The 20755-nt window shown below is 36.7% G+C and overlaps 1 protein-coding gene across 4 annotated transcripts in view; it reads left to right on the forward strand.

Moving 5' to 3' along the window:
• The window catches only part of LOC114648037 (cytochrome P450 2G1-like), a 56794-nt gene extending 36524 nt beyond the window's left edge, over nucleotides 1–20270 (forward strand). Inside the window, exons 7-10 of one of the 4 annotated variants that reach the window (XR_007933417.1) lie at nucleotides 1791–1978; nucleotides 6077–6218; nucleotides 8549–9053; nucleotides 19854–20270. Coding sequence is in view for 3 of the 4 variants with exons in the window: in XM_051918722.1 (XP_051774682.1) it covers nucleotides 1791–1978; nucleotides 16880–17021; nucleotides 19349–19533 (515 nt within the window). In the remaining variant the exon portion in view is untranslated. Of the gene's footprint in view, nucleotides 1–1790; nucleotides 1979–6076; nucleotides 6219–8548; nucleotides 9594–16879; nucleotides 17022–19348 lie in introns of those variants that run through there. The other 3 variants (XM_051918722.1, XM_051918728.1, XM_028796827.2) reach the window with 3 other exon arrangements.
• Nucleotides 20271–20755: the final 485 nt, after the last annotated feature.

Raw genomic sequence — 20755 nt, forward strand, 5'->3', positions numbered from 1 at the left:
ATCCCATGCAGTCAGATAGAGATTGAGCAGTTTTTGAAAGAAGGGGAAAATTTGCAGCGTCCAGATGTGCAAACCTGATTAAGAAATAGACCTGTGCCCATTAACTTAAGGCTGTTATGACTGCCAAAGGGGCATCTACTAAATACTGACTTGAAATAGATGAATACTTATGTAATCCATCATTTTGTGTTTTATGTTCATTATTCATTTAGACCACTTTGCAGTGATCTGTTTTTCACATCAATAAAAAAAATAATAATAATACTAATATTTAATTACATTTATACAACATTATTCTCACTGCTCAAAGCACTTAGACAGAGGAGAAACACTTCAACCGCCACCAATGTGTAGCACCCACATGAATGATTTGATGGCTGCCATTATTGTGCCAGTACACTCACCACACATTAGTTATTAGGCGGTGAAGGGGTGAGAGAGATAGCCAATTAGAAACAGGGGATGATTAGGGGGTTAGAAATGATGGGTCCATGTTGGACAATTTAGCTTGGACATTTGGGATACACCGTGCTCTTTACAAAAGATGCCCAGTGGTCTTTAATAACCACAGAGTCAGGACTTAAGTTTTATGTCTGATCTGAAAGACACCATCATTTTTACAGCACAGTGTTCCTGTCACTGCACTACAGCATTGGGATCCACATTCAGACCACAGGGCTGGTGCGTCCTGCTGGCCTCAACAACACCTCTTCCAGTACTGACCCAATGTTTTCATAGATAGTCTCCCATCTAAGTACTGGCTGGGCCCGAACATGCAGGTGGATGACCTGTTCTGAAGTGCAGGTGGTATGGCTGTCTGATATTGACATTAAAAAGTATTTTTCTGTTGATCATTGTGTCAAAAAAGCCAGATTAAATGCACTGTATTTCAATTTTATATAACAAGAAAATATGAAAACTTTCGAAGAGGTGAATACTGGGAATTGCATATGAAAGTACAAACTAAACTGTGTGGAAACTGGCCCGGACACAGACAGGCAGACACCTATGGTTCACCCAACACATGTTTATTTACACGATCCATATTTACAAAGTGACAGCACACAACCCCAATACTCCCCCAAAATCCAGGTCTTTCACAATGCCTCTCTTTCTCTGGTCCACCTCCACTCCTCTCCTCCTGAGCTCCATCTTGCTTCCTCCCGACTCCAGCCATTGAATGGAGGGAGGCGACCCCTTTTATACACACCCGGACGTGCTCCAGGTGCCTCCTGATGAGCTCCTGCCACCCCTTCCAGTTATGTGGCGGAAGTACCGACTGTGCACCTGGAAGCACTCCGGGTGTCCCTGATCTTCTTCCCCCCAGCACTTCTGGGTGTGGCAGAAGTGCTGAGGGCCAGGGCTCCACGGGCCCCTATAGGGTTGAGCTTCTAAGTTCCGTTCCCGTGGTTCCCAAAGCCACTACGGCGGTCGCCCCCTCATGGTCTGGAGGAGGTGTAAGCCCTCCTCCGATCCTCCTGGGCGTCCCAGCTGGGTACCACCCCCAGCCACTCGCCACAAGTGTCACATTTAGAAGAACTGATGACTTATCCAGGGCTGGTTCCCACTTTAAGTTTGCATTTCTGTCTAAATTACAACAGCTCATGAAGTGTATAATTGGGTTAGAAAGTGGATGGATGGAAATATATAATTAAACATCTAAATATTTGACTTATTCAAATGAAAAATAGAAAGGCCTTTTGGCTGGATTGCAACATGAGGACTTCAAGGTCATTGGATCCATGAGACTTCTCGAGCTAAAACAGCTCTGTATTTTAATTCACTTTCAGAAAAGGTTCATATGGAAATAGATGATGTGATTGGTCAAGAGCGCCCCCCACGCATGGAGGATCGCAAGAAGATGCCCTACACCGATGCTGTGATCCATGAAATCCAAAGATTTCTTGATATTATTCCTTTGAATGTGCCTCATGCAACAACTAAGGACACGGTCTTCAGGGGCTACACCATCCCACAGGTGAAAAACCCACCTATATTTACCCACCTTTATTTTGCTTGTAGCAAAATATGTGATCTTTTTTAAGGAATTCAAACCTAAAGTGCTATTGGTATATCTGTACATAAATGTGTCAGAATCTAAGACTGAACAATAAGTTGTAATAAGCATGTTGAGAAAATTTATGAATAACATAAAACAGAGAAAACATTTAAAAATGCAGTGCAAAAATTACCTAGAATTATACATACTGTAAAAACAAGACCTTGAAACTTACAGAGTGTGGTACCAGACAAGGACAGCACCTTACAAGATAAGGAGAACTGGTCACCATGCTGCCAGACAGATGAATAAAATGCCATAAGGAACATAAAATGAATTACTTCATAGTGTCCTTTATTTTGATACATTGTTATATTGTTATTTTCATTTGTTTATATTTGTATCACTTTTTCTGTTGATGTCATCAAGGAATCATTTTCTATATCTATTTACTTCAGTAAAGCCACTTCATTTGGTTGCTTTAATCTTGCATGTGCCACATGACCTGAAACCTCATGGTTGTCCACATTAAAAAATGTTTGACCTTTTAGCAATTAAAGAAAAATCTACCAAAGAGACTAACACTCAAGCAAAAATCTAACAATCAAATGATTTAGGATGAGTATTCTGGTTTCAACTGCGCCTATCACTGTCAAGTGATCTTGCGAGTTTGTGTTAAGACCTTTGCAGCAGTAACATTTATTGATTAGTTTTCCCCTAAAATAAACAAAAAACGAAACAGCTAAAAACCATTACAATCTCTGCAGATGACTAAAAACAGATCTGATTTCTGTTCGAAAAGGAAAAAAAAGCAGAATCTTGGCAAATACTGACATAATGTGTGACTCTAATAGGATAAAAATTTCCAGGATATTTCTTATAGGGGAAGAAAGGGTAGCCAAATATTAGCAGGGAATGGCTTCCATGAAGGTATTCAGTCAGTTAGAGGGCATCATTAGAGATCCCTTGCATTATTTATTTATGGACCTTTACTCGTTGTCGGAAAGGACATCTTTATCATTAAGTGTTAGATGGGGCTTTAAACTACAGGAAAATTGAGTTTTGGGCTTCTGTACCAAAGCTGTACCCCTCAGGAATGCATTATATTTTTCTAGTGTTTATCTATATTTATAATACTTTTTAATTTCTAAAATCATATAAATAATTGTGATTATTTTATTGTTAGTTTAATAATGTCATCTCATTGCAATTTTGAGTTGCTTTTCATGAATGCTCACAATTTGGAGTACTGTTTTCTTTATGTTGGTAAACTCACCATTGTTCCTATTTGAACATGACACTCTGGACATAGCACAACAACAAATCTGACAGAAATGGAGTCGTGGCCAGAGATTCCACTGGTGGAAGCCAGAAAATTAGTGTGTACAGTGCAAAGATTGTCAATGCTAAATAAGAGGTGAGAAGGTAGTGTTTTACTGTATTTGTGAGAAAACAGGTCCAGCAACCCCACATTGTAGATAGAGTCCACTTAGAGGGACACTTAGATTTGATATATTTTTTTCATCTCTATGCTTATGTTACTCACTATGTAAATACAGTTTTTGTAGTAAAACAACTATTTTGTTTATGCATTACATCTCTCTATTATAAAAGAAAATCTTGAGACGAGACAAGACTATTACCAAGGGATTTTTTCAAGTCCTGCGAGACGAGGCTATTGCCAAGAGATTTTTTTTAATGGCCTACACCCACGGTCCTCTCACCTCTCATTTGTGTGAATGCTTTTGTCAGACACAGTTTCTGTGTTTTCAGCTCTTATAAATTCTTACGTTTTCCTCACTTAAAGTTCCCAATAAAAGAAGACTTATTATGTCCAACATCTTATTGAAGAATTTCATCCAGTAGGGTTATTAACAGAAGAAATCAGTACATGGGCAATCCTAGCACATAGAAACGATGAAGTCAAAGGAATTAACACGAAAATTATCAATCACACGGCAAATTAGTTAAATGCATATCAATAGACTATGCTGAAACAGTTGGTGGTGATGTTGCGGAAGATGAAAACATCAACTTACAATATTCCATAGAATATCTACAACCGTTAACACCGTCCGGTCTTCCACCGGCTGAATTACTGTTGAAAGAAGGATGTATCGTAATATTATTGCGTAATTTATGTATGAGTGATGGGCTATGTAATAGGATAGATTAGTTGTATTCAAAATTGGTCTAACAATTCTGACATGTAAAATTTTAACAGGCGACAAAAAAGGTAATGTAGTACATCTTCCGTGGATAACATTAGATACCAAAGAAGATCTTGATATGCCATTCGTGTTAAAATGTTTACAGTTTCCCGTTAGAATAGCTTTTGCTGTGACAATTAACAAATCACAGAGACAAACATTCGAAATAGTCAGCTTATTTATTAGAGAGAAAGAAACGATAGTCATTCATGGGCAGTTATACATTGCATTGTCACGATGTAAGCCCAAACACAGAATCACAATTCAATGCGATACTGACGAAAACATAATTCCGAATATTGTTTTAATGAAGTTCTACAGTAAAAGTGTTAGTTTAAAAAGTATTTGTGTTTTAATTTCAAAGCCAAAAAGAATGAAAACGTATAACGCAACAAATACCTCTAATGCAACATGAAACATAATTTTCTTTGAATTTATTAGGTGTTACTATTTTTTACTATGGTTAATTACTTGCTGTAATGTAAAATAGTTAGTTCTATTATGCATATGTAACAATCCGCTTCTCCATATGCAAGTGGCAGAGCCACGAAGTGGCTAGTGTGTAGTGCCTGCCCGGGGGTTGGCGAGCAGGGGTCAGACCCCCTAGTTTACCTAAAAATCGATGTAGGCAGACTAAAAGTTTAGGTTTGGGTTCAATAACAACATAAAATACAGCCATGCATGGAGCAAAATAAAAACAAAAATTGGCTCTTGTTAGGTTTGTTTTGTCACAGGATCTTGTGGCTTGAGATTCAGATGCTCTGTCTTCCTCTATCACTGGTGCAAGGTCTGATGCCTAATTTTATAGCACCAGTGCAAAAAGGAGCAGATTCTTCTTAAGAATGCAAAGTGGAGCTAAGAATCTTCCTTTAGGTAGCCCTTCAGTGCTACTGCAGGCAAAGATAACACTTAGTGTTTGCGCTCCCTCTCGTCATGGGGTGAAATTGCTTACCTTGCCAAAGCCAGAAAGTTGGATAGTTGACAGGTTCACATGTATGACCTATACTTATATTGTAAGAGATCAGACAGACCACAATAAAGAGTCAGGAAACCATTTTGGTGACTCCATATAGTTGAAGTTAAACAAAGAAAAAGTTCTCAGATTAACTGAACCCAAGATGGTGGATCTTACGGTCTTAAAGTCCTTGTGGTAGGAAGAGGCAGGTCCAGGTGGATAGACAATGGAAGTAACATCAGTGGTGTTATAGCTGTCAATTATCTGCAGAGGAAGGAAGAGAAAAGGCATTAGGACACAGCACAACCCCAGGATTGGCATGGAACTACAATAACCACAGCCTTTAAGCTCTCCCCCATGAGCACGCATGTGACTATATATGTTATAAAGAGGAGACAAAACAATTTTAAAGTGTTAGAGCACCACCCTGGTGACCCCGTATTATTAAAATAAGAAAGTAAGGAAAAACACGTAACAAGTTGCGGATACTGTTTTTGAACTGAGCTCAGAATGGCCAGACTTCTAGTCATTTAGGTTCCAGAAAGGAAGGGTGGGTCCAGGAGGGTGAGTAATGGGACTGATGTCAGAAAGATAGTATTTTTATAGTGCTAAACATTAATAATTTAAGTGCCTGGTATAGCATACATGTTATCAAAGTTAAGTAAGTACAAACTAAGGACAGAAAAAGCAAGTAAGTAAAACCTCAGCAACTTCTTCTGTCCACATGTCACATTAAAGTGCATAGGGCAGTTAAATTATTACAAGGTTACAGCCTTTCTAACTAAGCAACATTAATTTCTTAGACAACTTTAGTCATCAAGCCCTAGTTAATAATTTTAGGGAGTTGTCCAGCCGTAGGAAATACTGCAGTATGCATGGACTGTTAGAAAGTGAAATGTTTTACTCTTTCAGGGAACCCCAGTGTTAGCTTTGCTTCACTCTGTGCTCTTTGACAAGTCACAGTGGGAAACGCCATACACCTTCAATCCCAGACATTTTCTTGATGAGAAAGATGGCTTCAAAATGAATCCGGCTTTCATGCCCTTTTCTACAGGTAAGAGCTCCGCAACTATAGTTTTCCTTAAAGAATCTCAAGGTCTGAAAATTCATTGCTGCATGTCATAAGCATTCTATTAAAACAAATTATAATTTATTTCCATTCAAGAGAAAAGAAGAAAGTGTATTTTAGTGCAGTTTAGTAAACACCAAGAAAGCCTTAGTTATGTTTCTGTTTCTAATTGTCAATTTAGTTATAAATGCTTCCATGAAAATGTAAAATTTCCAGAAAAGTTTGTTGCTCTGTGTCAAAACTTTCCTCTATTGTATGTAAATATTTTGGGAGAGGGAGCACAAGTGTATATACTGTATATGTATATACTGTATAAATGAACGGAATTCATGAATATGGTCCAAAAAGCTTTCAAGATCATGAAACAGTGACTGATGCTATATATGGATTGTTATATATATATATTTAACAAGAACACTCTATTCTGTCATTTTAATGGCCACCTGGTATCAACAACAAGGGTTAATTGTATAAATCACTGGCCAAGAACATCAACTGCTACAACTCAGTTTGATGTTAGAGAATGATTTTCTTAGTGAATATGACCTGATCCCTTATCCCTTAAGTTTAAGGCCTATGAAGCTGTCAAATTGCACAACTTATTGTATAAGTTTCATATATAATCAGTTTGTATTGCCAAACAGTTTGAACTAAACGTTTCCATTAATACTGTCACTAAAATCAATTATCCATTAAACCAGAGTAAGCTAGGAAAGTATTTATAGTATGTTTTTTTGGTGACCTTTGCTATCTTTGATCAACACAGACACAGTGACAAAATGTCTCACTCACAGACACACTATGTGTAGTACAGTTAGCCAGGTTTGGCACAGTGACTTTTTTCCAACCATAAAAACAAATTTTGGAATTAGCTGATATTGGCAAATTGACTGACAGCAACATTATAGCCATGGTCGCACATTTGCCATTACATCACATTTTATTTTCATGTTTGCCTGAAATGTTGGTGCAATGTGGGATTTTATGGACAGACACATCTGTCATCAAGTGGTTTTGGTGCAATAATTAAAAGTGGTGTTTTACCAATGATTATGCATTTATTATTAACCCAAATTGGCACATTGACAGAATTGAACTTTTTTACCCATATTTGCTTTTTTGTAAGTGTTGGTACTGTGGCAGACTGTTATATTTTACTGTTTGTTACATATCCTCCATTCATCATTGGTTGAAAAGTGATAACATGTAAAGTTTTTTACCAAATAGACAGTGCAGACATACCTGAGCCAGAGCTATTAAGAGAAATACCAGTTTATTTTCACACATAATCACTGTGAACACTAAATACACTGTTCATAACATCATTAATTTTTTTCTGAGCTGCTCGAAATGTTTTGTCTTGAATCTTGAATCTGTTGTTTTGTAACCGATTTGACATTATTAACATTGCATATCCCGTGTAGGTAGACCTTTAGACTGGGGGACAGGTGAAGGTCACATTTAGCTAAATCAAGACAGTGGGGTGGCTGCGGCATCTCTTCAGATCTCCAGAGCACCCTCTGTAATGTCATTAAGCAGAGAGGGGATAGTTGACAGCATTCCTTGCTGCTTTTCTGAGACTGAATGTTGCAGATATTAAAGCAGTTAATGTTGACTGGATATGTGGGCTTTTTTGAGTCATACAATCAATATGGATTTCAGAAGTCTGTATGTTAGTCACCCAATACACACAAAGCTTGCTCATTCCTAACTGTCCAGGTATTTTAAAAGGTGTCAATATTTCTGCTTCAAATCCATGACTAAGTACTGTGTTCCTGATTCCAATAGCACTTTGTGCAAAGAAGTGCTTCTTGATTTCTACCTTAAATGCACTTCTCCTTAATTTCCACTACAAGTCACTGTTTTACATTCACTTTTATCAATGCTTTTCAGAATTTTGAAGACCTAGATTATATTCAACAGTATGCAGCATTCTCTGCCAAAGATTAAAGTGATTTAACTCCCCTAGCCTTTCAGAGTAGGACATGCTCATCAGTCCAGAACTGCTCTTGCGCATTGTTCTCCACACAGCTTCTAGTTCAGCAATTTTTTTTTTTTATGGTTTAGTAAGTTGTGTTGAAATAATAAAGTTTCTGTACCGTATCACAGAAATCACTTATAAAACAACAGTATAAAAACAGACATGGTGAAAAAAAGAATACAGCTAGCAGACAAAATGTGAATTTAACTTTAGGAACAAATCCTCCTCATATTCCATATAGGGAACATTACAATTAAGATTGGATCTCTTCGTTATGCCAGCTGAAGAAACGTTCATTCCACTTGTTTTTAAAGTTACTTTTTTTCTTGTATAGGGAAGCGAATCTGCGTAGGGGAGGCTCTGGCTCGGATGGAGTTGTTCCTGTTTTTCACCACTCTACTGCAGAAATTCACATTTTGGTCTAATGATGACCCCAAGAACATCGATCTCACTCCAAGTGCAAGTTCCTTTGCAAATGTTCCTCGGATCTACAAGATTCTATTCATTCCTCGTCAATGAAAGAGAAGAGGATAAGCAGTTATTGTCTTCATAAGAATTACTTATTAAAGTTGTGAAATCACTTCAGTTTTTATGATATACTCTTTCTCTTGTATTGATGGCTAGTTGTGCAAGGTGTCAAGATTTTTAGGGTGTCCTCCCACCTATTTTTGGCCCTCTACACCTGAAAAAAACTAATGTTTAGGCCATTTTTCGATCATGATTTTTTCATTGTCATGATAAAGAGTAAACCAATAGATGTCTTTAGCAAATATGATCAGAAGGACTTGGAAGTTGTATATGCCACATCAGCTGATCCCCGGGGTTCACAGCTTAATGAGGTATGAGAGGTGAATGTAAGTCCATTTCACCAAACTTTGAAAAAAATGGGTATTGGTAATGCAGGCATTTGGATGGGGATCGGTAATATAGTCATGTGGAGAGTTGTTTAATGTTATTTTAAGTTTGCTGATTATGAATATGATAATATTTGTGATATTTGATTCTTTATCAGTGGTCCTAGGGTAAGAGCCACTCCTAGAAGGTGACACATTTCAAATATAATCATGTAGGATATTGTATTATTGGTTACGAATATGATGTTATTTTTGATTTTTGATCATTTACTAGGTATCTTGTTCTCTATGGATCTCTATCACAGGGTGAAAAATTACAATTATCTGTTGTAATCAAGAATACTTAGACTTTAAACATTTAAACATGTTTTAATATGTTAAATATATGGTGTAAATGTAAATCATATGTAAATATATGATGAACCACACATTTTACTATTTTAAATATATGATCCAGCTGTTCTTGTTATTTTGCATTTCCACCTCATGAAATAAATCATTAAATTTCTTTTGAACAACCCTGAATTAGTGTGGCTTTTGCCAAGTCAGATTTTTCTCCAATTACAAAGTAACCGACCTCTTCTTACTACAAGTTCTAGCCTCCTGTTTGTTTTTAAAAGCAAAGTAGAAAGCAAATATAGACTAATACATTTATGGGGGTTATATTACATTTTTGAATGATCACCTTGAGAACATATGCAGATTTTTCAGAATGACTGTACACAAAAGGTGTCAAACTGAGCAGTTTGTGCTTAAAATACAATTTCATTCATCTATTCTGAGTCTGCAAACCATGAAACTTGGCATATCATTGTCTACATGTCAACTTTTCTAGCTAGACATAGAAGTCTCCTACTCAGGCTTATTAGAAAAGTAAAGAAAACTCATTTTGTGGATTTGATCACTTGTGCCCTCTCTCTATCACTCTCTCTATGTACCCAAAAGAAACAAATTCTATGTTTCTTTCTGAGACCTTTAAAATGAATTTACTTAATCTTGGAGCTTTAACTTGTAAGATGTTTTATGTTGGTGATTGAATTATTAATGGTGAAAATCGATTTATTACTTATTGAGTGATGGAACAGCTGTACTACTTGTCAAGGCACAAATGGTGGTGGATTGGAAAATAGTTTCTTGAGCCGGTTATATTTTTTCGATACTAACGTTGGTATTTTTTATGCTTTTGAATATCTTACCATCATTATTAAAGGAGTATCACCTATTTTTATATCAATTATTTAACATTCTCCAAAATATAGTACCTAATTTTTCTAAGAATGTATTATCAGTCATAATATCTAGCGATGACAATTTTCTAATAGTATGTTATTTCAATTTTCATATAATCAATGTGACTGCAAAGCAAGGGAATTTATAAACCGAGTTTATTTCTTTGACTTCAGTCAGATATGTTAAATTTAATATTATTGAAGTGGATTAAACGTGATGTAATTAAAATACTAGATGCAGGCATTTCAGATCACCACCTGTATTTTCTTTGGGATAACATCTATGATTAAAACCAAACACACATCTTTTAGGAGACATTATTTTGATGCAGTGTCTGCCATCACATTTTCTCATATTAATAGTTTGACAGAATTCAGTATTTTTTCTACTTCAACTGGAATTGTAAATAGGTGGGCAATTTTAATACTAAGCTAATGGCCGCAATTCACATAGTACCACCAGAAATATGTGTTAAAGTATCCACCTCTGCCACAGTTGCTTGGTAAACTACATCAGTATGTACCCTGCAGAGTATACAGAGAATTAGTAAATGGAGAATCATTTAAGTCATCAGTGCATTATGAAATTCTGAGAACTTACATAGTTTTAGATACAATACATCAGTCCAATCTGTGACACCATTTTATTTCTCCAAAATGTATTAAAGACAATATATATGCAGAATCAGCCATGGACTCGAAGAACACATTGTCAAGAAATAAATATGATGCTTTGGCAGAAAAGATTCATTATAATATAGACCTCAAATAGAGACTTTTTTGACCCTCCTCACATTCAATGTACCAAACTGAAATAAATGTACTTGAACTTTGCAAAATAATTGCTCAACTCAAATTGTCCACTATGATCTAAATCTAACAGGCTTCTTCAAATAACATCCATCCATCCATTTTCCAACCCGCTGAATCCGAACACAGGGTCACGGGGGTCTGCTGGAGCCAATCCCAGCCAACACAGGGCACAAGGCAGGGAACCAATCCTGGGCAGGGCGCCAGCTCACCGCATCTTCAAATAACAGTGACTGCTTAATCGATTGTGCACTAATTATAATTTATTGCTAAGCAAACTTTTATATATTTCCAGATTCTTTAAACTGTAGTAGCCAAACCCTTTGCTTAAGAAACAACTTTTTGAGGACTTGTAATAAAATTTCTATTTTTAAAGTATTAGTTCAGTTTAAGATGTAGTAATTGTATGGAAGTAATTAAAGACTTAAGAATAAACACTGATACTTCAATATTGGATTGACCTTTCTCATAGTGCTTTAAACTGGTTTCATGCACAAGAGCGATAAAATTCTTTGTAACTCTTGGTGACTATACTGTATGTCAATAATGTAGATTACATGTGGTGTGTCTCAGTGATCAGTCCTAAATCTTTTATTATTCTCACTTTAAATATACACCTACAGTGGCAGCTGACCCTGCTTTTCTAATTAGCATTACAGAATGAAGGAGCAGTAACTTTCTTGAACTATACAAAGAAATAAACAGAAATTGTGCTTATATATATATATATATATATATATATATATATATATATATATATATATATATATATATATATATATATATATATATATATTGTAACAATATGAAAGTCTGGGGATTCCACCCCATATAGTATCATTTTTGCAAAAAATGATAACTCAAAAAGCGAGCAATCACAAAGCACTGATTCATAACATAGATTATAGTTGAGGGGAAGGAAGAGGTGGGTCTTCGGATGGAAGTGAGGTCAACAGGGTTGTGCAATGCTGCTGGAAGTGGGAAGAAATTTAAGTGGGTCTGTCTTCTGGAGGTCTGCAGGAATGAATTAACCCCACACTCTGTTTCAGTTCCACTTAAGCCCTACGACTACTTCCCATGCAAACGTTTGTGACATGCCCCCCCACCCCCGACAGCCTAGAGCCACTGGGTCAGGCGGTCTGAACCAAGAGGTCGTGAACACGGGAGAGGGCATTGGCTTGAAGAGAACCCCTCCGATAAACTACAGAAAAATGATAGGGCTGAAGGTCCAAAAACCACCTTGTGACTCAAGGATTCGATTCCCTGTCCAGGACCATGCACTGGAGGGCAGCATGGTCCATAAAAAGGGTGAATTATTGACCCAGAAGGTAGTACCTCAGCTGCATTACTGGCTATTTAATTGCAAGGGTTTCTCTCTCCAACGCAGCATACCTAGTCTCCCGATCCAGCAGTTTCCGGCTTATGTACACAATGGGGTGTTCAGCACAATCAACGCTTTGGCTCAGCACTGCCCCAAGGCCCGTGTCTGAAGTGTCCATCTGGAGAAGAAAAGGGAGAGAAAATTCTGGTGCTCTCAATACTGGTGCTGATGTAAGGACCTGCTTGAGGTCATGAAATGAAGTCTCAGTCTTGTTGTCCCATACCACAGAATTGGGAGCCCTTTTCCTACTTGGTAGCCTAAATACTAATCAATGAGTAACAATGAAGATGTTACTATCGGATGTGAACAAAACGGAGACCTTATAACCATTCACAACTGCCACACCTGTATTGGAAAGAGACAAGGGGCTAACCAATGCACAGTACCTTTCTCCATGGGCCCAGCCGAACTCCATCGGTTTCAGGAGGAAAGGACAGGTAGTAACTATGTGTCCAAGTTCCCCACACTTGATACAGCGGGGGGGTTGAGGGTTTTTCCTTGGGTCTCATTACTGGGTCAGCGTTGTGGGCTGTGTCATTGTTGTGGCGACTGGTGGCTGGAGAGCCACCCCTTACCTATCAGGCTTGTTGTACTGGTCTTTTGGATTGCTTGGATTGGGACACCGTGTGATGCCGCTTGATGATATCGATGAGGCCCTCCATGTTTTTAAACGGCTGCCTACAGACCTGCTGGGTGAGAAAATCGGGAAAACAATTTATGAGAGCATCACAGGCCAGCTGCTTGGCATTCTGCCAGGCGTCATTAGTTTCTGGCTTTCATTTGGTTGCTTTAATCTTGCATGTGCCACATGACCTGAAACCTCATGGTTGTCCACATTAAAAAATGTTTGACCTTTTAGGAATTAAAGAAAAATCTACCAAAGAGACTAACACTCAAGCAAAAATCTAACAATCAAATGATTTAGGATGAGTATTCTGGTTTCGACTGCGCCTATCACTGTCAAGTGATCTTGTGAGCTTGTGTTCAGACCTTTGCAGCAGTAACATCTATTGATTAGTTTTCCCCTAAAATAAACAAAAAACGAAACAGCTAAAAACCATTACAATCTCTGCAGATGACTAAAAACAGATCTGATTTCTGTTCGAAAAGGAAAAAAAAGCAGAATCTTGGCAAATACTGACATAATGTGTGACTCTAATAGGATAAAAATTTCCAGGATATTTCTTATAGGGGAAGAAAGGGTAGCCAAATATTAGCAGGGAATGGCTTCCATGAAGGTATTCAGTCAGTTAGAGGGCATCATTAGAGATCCCTTGCATTATTTATTTATGGACCTTTACTCGTTGTCGGAAAGGACATCTTTATCATTAAGTGTTAGATGGGGCTTTAAACTACAGGAAAATTGAGTTTTGGGCTTCTGTACCAAAGCTGTACTCCTCAGGAATGCATTATATTTTTCTAGTGTTTATCTATATTTATAATACTTTTTAATTTCTAAAATCATATAAATAATTGTGATTATTTTATTGTTAGTTTAATAATGTCATCTCATTGCAATTTTGAGTTGCTTTTCATGAATGCTCACAATTTGGAGTACTGTTTTCTTTATGTTGGTAAACTCACCATTGTTCCTATTTGAACATGACACTCTGGACATAGCACAACAACAAATCTGACAGAAATGGAGTCGTGGCCAGAGATTCCACTGGTGGAAGCCAGAAAATTAGTGTGTACAGTGCAAAGATTGTCAATGCTAAATAAGAGGTGAGAAGGTAGTGTTTTACTGTATTTGTGAGAAAACAGGTCCAGCAACCCCACATTGTAGATAGAGTCCACTTAGAGGGACACTTAGATTTGTTATATTTTTTTCATCTCTATGCTTATGTTACTCACTATGTAAATACAGTTTTTGTAGTAAAACAACTATTTTGTTTATGCATTACATCTCTCTATTATAAAAGAAAATCTTGAGACGAGAGAAGACTATTACCAAGAGATTTTTTCAAGTCCTGCGAGACGAGGCTATTGCCAAGAGATTTTTTTTAATGGCCTACACCCACGGTCCTCTCACCTCTCATTTGTGTGAATGCTTTTGTCAGACACAGTTTCTGTGTTCTCAGCTCTTATAAATTCTTACGTTTTCCTCACTTAAAGTTCCCAATAAAAGAAGACTTATTATGTCCAACATCTTATTGAAGAATTTCATCCAGTAGGGTTATTAACAGAAGAAATCAGTACATGGGCAATCCTAGCACATAGAAACGATGAAGTCAAAGGAATTAACACGAAAATTATCAATCACTTACACGGCAAATTGGTTAAATGCATATCAATAGACTATGCTGAAACAGTTGGTGGTGATGTTGCAGAAGATGAAAACATCAACTTACAATATTCCATAGAATATCTACAACCGTTAACACTGTCCGGTCTTCCACCGGCTGAATTACTGTTGAAAGAAGGATGTATCGTAATATTATTGCGTAATTTATGTATGAGTGATGGGCTATGTAATAGGATAGATTAGTTGTATTCAAAATTGGTCTAACAATTCTGACATGTAAAATTTTAACAGGCGACAAAAAAGGTAATGTAGTACATCTTCCGTGGATAACATTACACACCAAAGAAGATCTTGATATGCCATTCGTGTTAAAATGTTTACAGTTTCCCATTAGAATAGCTTTTGCTGTGACAATTAAGAAATCACAGAGACAAACATTCGAAATAGTCAGCTTATTTATTAGAGAGAAAGAAACGATAGTCATTCATGGGCAGTTATACATTGCATTGTCACGATGTAAGCCCAAACACAGAATCACAATTCAATGCGATACTGACGAAAACATAATTCCGAATATTGTTTTAATGAAGTTCTACAGTAAAAGTGTTAGTTTAAAAAGTATTTGTGTTTTAATTTCAAAGCCAAAAAGAATGAAAACGTATAACGCAACAAATACCTCTAATGCAACATGAAACATAATTTTCTTTGAATTTATTAGGTGTTACTATTTTTTACTATGGTTAATTACTTGCTGTAATGTAAAATAGTTAGTTCTATTATGCATATGTAACAATCCGCTTCTCCATATGCAAGTGGCAGAGCCACGAAGTGGCTAGTGTGTAGTGCCTGCCCGGGGGTTGGCGAGCAGGGGTCAGACCCCCTAGTTTACCTAAAAATCGATGTAGGCAGACTAAAAGTTTAGGTTTGGGTTCAATAACAACATAAAATACAGCCATGCATGGAGCAAAATAAAAACAAAAATTGGCTCTTGTTAGGTTTGTTTTGTCACAGGATCTTGTGGCTTGGGATTCAGATGCTCTGTCTTCCTCTATCACTGGTGCAAGGTCTGATGCCTAATTTTATAGCACCAGTGCAAAAAGGAGCAGATTCTTCTTAAGAATGCAAAGTGGAGCTAAGAATCTTCCTTTAGGTAGCCCTTCAGTGCTACTGCAGGCAAAGATATAACACTTAGTGTTTGCGCTCCCTCTCGTCATGGGGTGAAATTGCTTACCTTGCCAAAGCCAGAAAGTTGGATAGTTGACAGGTTCACATGTATGACCTATACTTATATTGTAAGAGATCAGACAGACCACAATAAAGAGTCAGGAAACCATTTTGGTGACTCCATATAGTTGAAGTTAAACAAAGAAAAAGTTCTCAGATTAACTGAACCCAAGATGGTGGATCTTACGGTCTTAAAGTCCTTGTGGTAGGAAGAGGCAGGTCCAGGTGGATAGACAATGGAAGTAACATCAGTGGTGTTATAGCTGTCAATTATCTGCAGAGGAAGGAAGAGAAAAGGCATTAGGACACAGCACAACCCCAGGATTGGCATGGAACTACAATAACCACAGCCTTTAAGCTCTCCCCCATGAGCACGCATGTGACTATATATGTTATAAAGAGGAGACAAAACAATTTTAAAGTGTTAGAGCACCACCCTGGTGACCCCGTATTATTAAAATAAGAAAGTAAGGAAAAACACGTAACAAGTTGCGGATACTGTTTTTGAACTGAGCTCAGAATGGCCAGACTTCTAGTCATTTAGGTTCCAGAAAGGAAGGGTGGGTCCAGGAGGGTGAGTAATGGGACTGATGTCAGAAAGATAGTATTTTTATAGTGCTAAACATTAATAATTTAAGTGCCTGGTATAGCATACATGTTATCAAAGTTAAGTAAGTACAAACTAAGGACAGAAAAAGCAAGTAAGTAAAACCTCAGCAACTTCTTCTGTCCACATGTCACATTAAAGTGCATAGGGCAGTTAAATTATTACAAGGTTACAGCCTTTCTAACTAAGCAACATTAATTTCTTAGACAACTTTAGTCATCAAGCCCTAGTTAATAATTTTAGGGAGTTGTCCAGCCGTAGGAAATACTGCAGTATGCATGGACTGTTAGAAAGTGAAATGTTTTACTCTTTCAGGGAACCCCAGTGTTAGCTTTGCTTCACTCTGTGCTCTTTGACAAGTCACAGTGGGAAACGCCATACACCTTCAATCCCAGACATTTTCTTGATGAGAAAGATGGCTTCAAAATGAATCCGGCTTTCATGCCCTTTTCTACAGGTAAGAGCTCCGCAACTATAGTTTTCCTTAAAGAATCTCAAGGTCTGAAAATTCATTGCTGCATGTCATAAGCATTCTATTAAAACAAATTATAATTTATTTCCATTCAAGAGAAAAGAAGAAAGTGTATTTTAGTGCAGTTTAGTAAACACCAAGAAAGCCTTAGTTATGTTTCTGTTTCTAATTGTCAATTTAGTTATAAATGCTTCCATGAAAATGTAAAATTTCCAGAAAAGTTTGTTGCTCTGTGTCAAAACTTTCCTCTATTGTATGTAAATATTTTGGGAGAGGGAGCACAAGTGTATATACTGTATATGTATATACTGTATAAATGAACGGAATTCATGAATATGGTCCAAAAAGCTTTCAAGATCATGAAACAGTGACTGATGCTATATATGGATTGTTATATATATATATTTAACAAGAACACTCTATTCTGTCATTTTAATGGCCACCTGGTATCAACAACAAGGGTTAATTGTTTAAATCACTGGCCAAGAACATCAACTGCTACAACTCAGTTTGATGTTAGAGAATGATTTTCTTAGTGAATATGACCTGATCCCTTATCCCTTAAGTTTAAGGCCTATGAAGCTGTCAAATTGCACAACTTATTGTATAAGTTTCATATATAATCAGTTTGTATTGCCAAACAGTTTGAACTAAACGTTTCCATTAATACTGTCACTAAAATCAATTATCCATTAAACCAGAGTAAGCTAGGAAAGTATTTATAGTATGTTTTTTTGGTGACCTTTGCTATCTTTGATCAACACAGACACAGTGACAAAATGTCTCACTCACAGACACACTATGTGTAGTACAGTTAGCCAGGTTTGGCACAGTGACTTTTTTCCAACCATAAAAACAAATTTTGGAATTAGCTGATATTGGCAAATTGACTGACAGCAACATTATAGCCATGGTCGCACATTTGCCATTACATCACATTTTATTTTCATGTTTGCCTGAAATGTTGGTGCAATGTGGGATTTTATGGACAGACACATCTGTCATCAAGTGGTTTTGGTGCAATAATTAAAAGTGGTGTTTTACCAATGATTATGCATTTATTATTAACCCAAATTGGCACATTGACAGAATTGAACTTTTTTACCCATATTTGCTTTTTTGTAAGTGTTGGTACTGTGGCAGACTGTTATATTTTACTGTTTGTTACATATCCTCCATTCATCATTGGTTGAAAAGTGATAACATGTAAAGTTTTTTACCAAATAGACAGTGCAGACATACCTGAGCCAGAGCTATTAAGAGAAATACCAGTTTATTTTCACACATAATCACTGTGAACACTAATACACTATTCATAACATCATTAATTTTTTTCTGAGCTGCTCGAAATGTTTTGTCTTGAATCTTGAATCTGTTGTTTTGTAACCAATTTGACATTACTAACATTGCATATCCCATGTAGGTAGACCTTTAGACTGGGGGACAGGTGAAGGTCACATTTAGCTAAATCAAGACAGTGGGGTGGCTGCGGCATCTCTTCAGATCTCCAGAGCACCCTCTGTAATGTCATTAAGCAGAGAGGGGATAGTTGACAGCATTCCTTGCTGCTTTTCTGAGACTGAATGTTGCAGATATTAAAGCAGTTAATGTTGACTGGATATGTGGGCTTTTTTGAGTCATACAATCAATATGGATTTCAGAAGTCTGTATGTTAGTCACCCAATACACTCAAAGCTTGCTCATTCCTAACTGTCCAGGTATTTTAAAAGGTGTCAATATTTCTGCTTCAAATCCATGACTAAGTACTGTGTTCCTGATTCCAACAGTACTTTGTGCAATGAAGTGCTTCTTGATTTCTACCTTAAATGCACTTCTCCTTAATTTCCACTACAAGTCACTGTTTTACATTCACTTTTATCAATGCTTTACAGAATTTTGAAGACCTAGATTATATTCAACAGTATGCAGCATTCTCTGCCAAAGATTAAAGTGATTTAACTCCCCTAGCCTTTCAGAGTAGGACATGCTCATCAGTCCAGAACTGCTCTTGCTCGTTGTTCTCCACACAGCTTCTAGTTCAGCAATTTTTTTTTTATGGTTTAGTAAGTTGTGTTGAAATAATAAAGTTTCTGTACCGTATCACAGAAATCACTTATAAAACAACAGTATAAAAAAAGACATGGTGAAAAAAAGAATACAGCTAGCAGACAAAATGTGAATTTAACTTTAGGAACAAATCCTCCTCATATTCCATATAGGGAACATTACAATTAAGATTGGATCTCTTCGTTGTGCCAGCTGAAGAAACGTTCATTCCACTTGTTTTTAAAGTTACTTTTTTTCTTGTATAGGGAAGCGAATCTGCGTAGGGGAGGCTCTGGCTCGGATGGAGTTGTTCCTGTTTTTCACCACTCTACTGCAGAAATTCACATTTTGGTCTAATGATGACCCCAAGAACATCGATCTCACTCCAAGTGCAAGTTCCTTTGCAAATGTTCCTCGGATCTACAAGATTCTATTCATTCCTCGTCAATGAAAGAGAAGAGGATAAGCAGTTATTGTCTTCATAAGAATTACTTATTAAAGTTGTGAAATCACTTCAGTTTTTATGATATACTCTTTCTCTTGTATTGATGGCTAGTTGTGCAAGGTGTCAAGATTTTTAGGGTGTCCTCCCACCTATTTTTGGCCCTCTACACCTGAAAAAAACTAATGTTTAGGCCATTTTTCGATTATGATTTTTTCATTGTCATGATAAAGAGTAAACCAATAGATGTCTTTAGCAAATATGATCAGAAGGACTTGGAAGTTGTATATGCCACATCAGCTGATCCCCAGGGTTCACAGCTTAATGAGGTATGAGAGGTCAATGTAAGTCCATTTCACCAAACTTTGAAAAAAATGGGTATTGGTAATGCAGGCATTTGGATGGGGATCGGTAATATAGTCATGTGGAGAGTTGTTTAACGTTATTTTAAGTTTGCTGATTATGAATATGATAATATTTGTGATATTTGATTCTTTATCAGTGGTCCTAGGGTAAGAGCCACTCCTAGAAGGTGACACATTTCAAATATAATCATGTAGGATATTGTATTATTGGTTACGAATATGATGTTATTTTTGATTTTTGATCATTTACTAGGTATCTTGTTCTCTATGGATCTCTATCACAGGGTGAAAAATTACAATTATCTGTTGTAATCAAGAATACTTAGACTTTAAACATTTAAACATGTTTTAATATGTTAAATATATGGTGTAAATGTAAATCATATGTAAATATATGATGAACCACACATTTTACTATTTTAAATATATGATCCAGCTATTCTTGTTATTTTGCATTTCCACCTCATGAAATAAATCATTAAATTTCTTTTGAACAACCCTGAATTAGTGTGGCTTTTGCCAAGTCAGATTTTTCTCCAATTACAAAGTAACCGACCTCTTCTTACTACAAGTTCTAGCCTCCTGTTTGTTTTTAAAAGCAAAGTAGAAAGCAAATATAGACTAATACATTTATGGGGGTTATATTACATTTTTGAATGATCACCTTGAGAACATATGCAGATTTTTCAGAATGACTGTACACAAAAGGTGTCAAACTGAGCAGTTTGTGCTTAAAATACAATTTCATTCATCTATTCTGAGTCTGCAAACCATGAAACTTGGCATATCATTGTCTACATGTCAACTTTTCTAGCTAGACATAGAAGTCTCCTACTCAGGCTTATTAGAAAAGTAAAGAAAACTCA

The sequence above is a fragment of the Erpetoichthys calabaricus genome, chromosome 1 (assembly GCF_900747795.2).
Source record: "Erpetoichthys calabaricus chromosome 1, fErpCal1.3, whole genome shotgun sequence".
Lineage (NCBI taxonomy): Eukaryota > Metazoa > Chordata > Cladistia > Polypteriformes > Polypteridae > Erpetoichthys > Erpetoichthys calabaricus.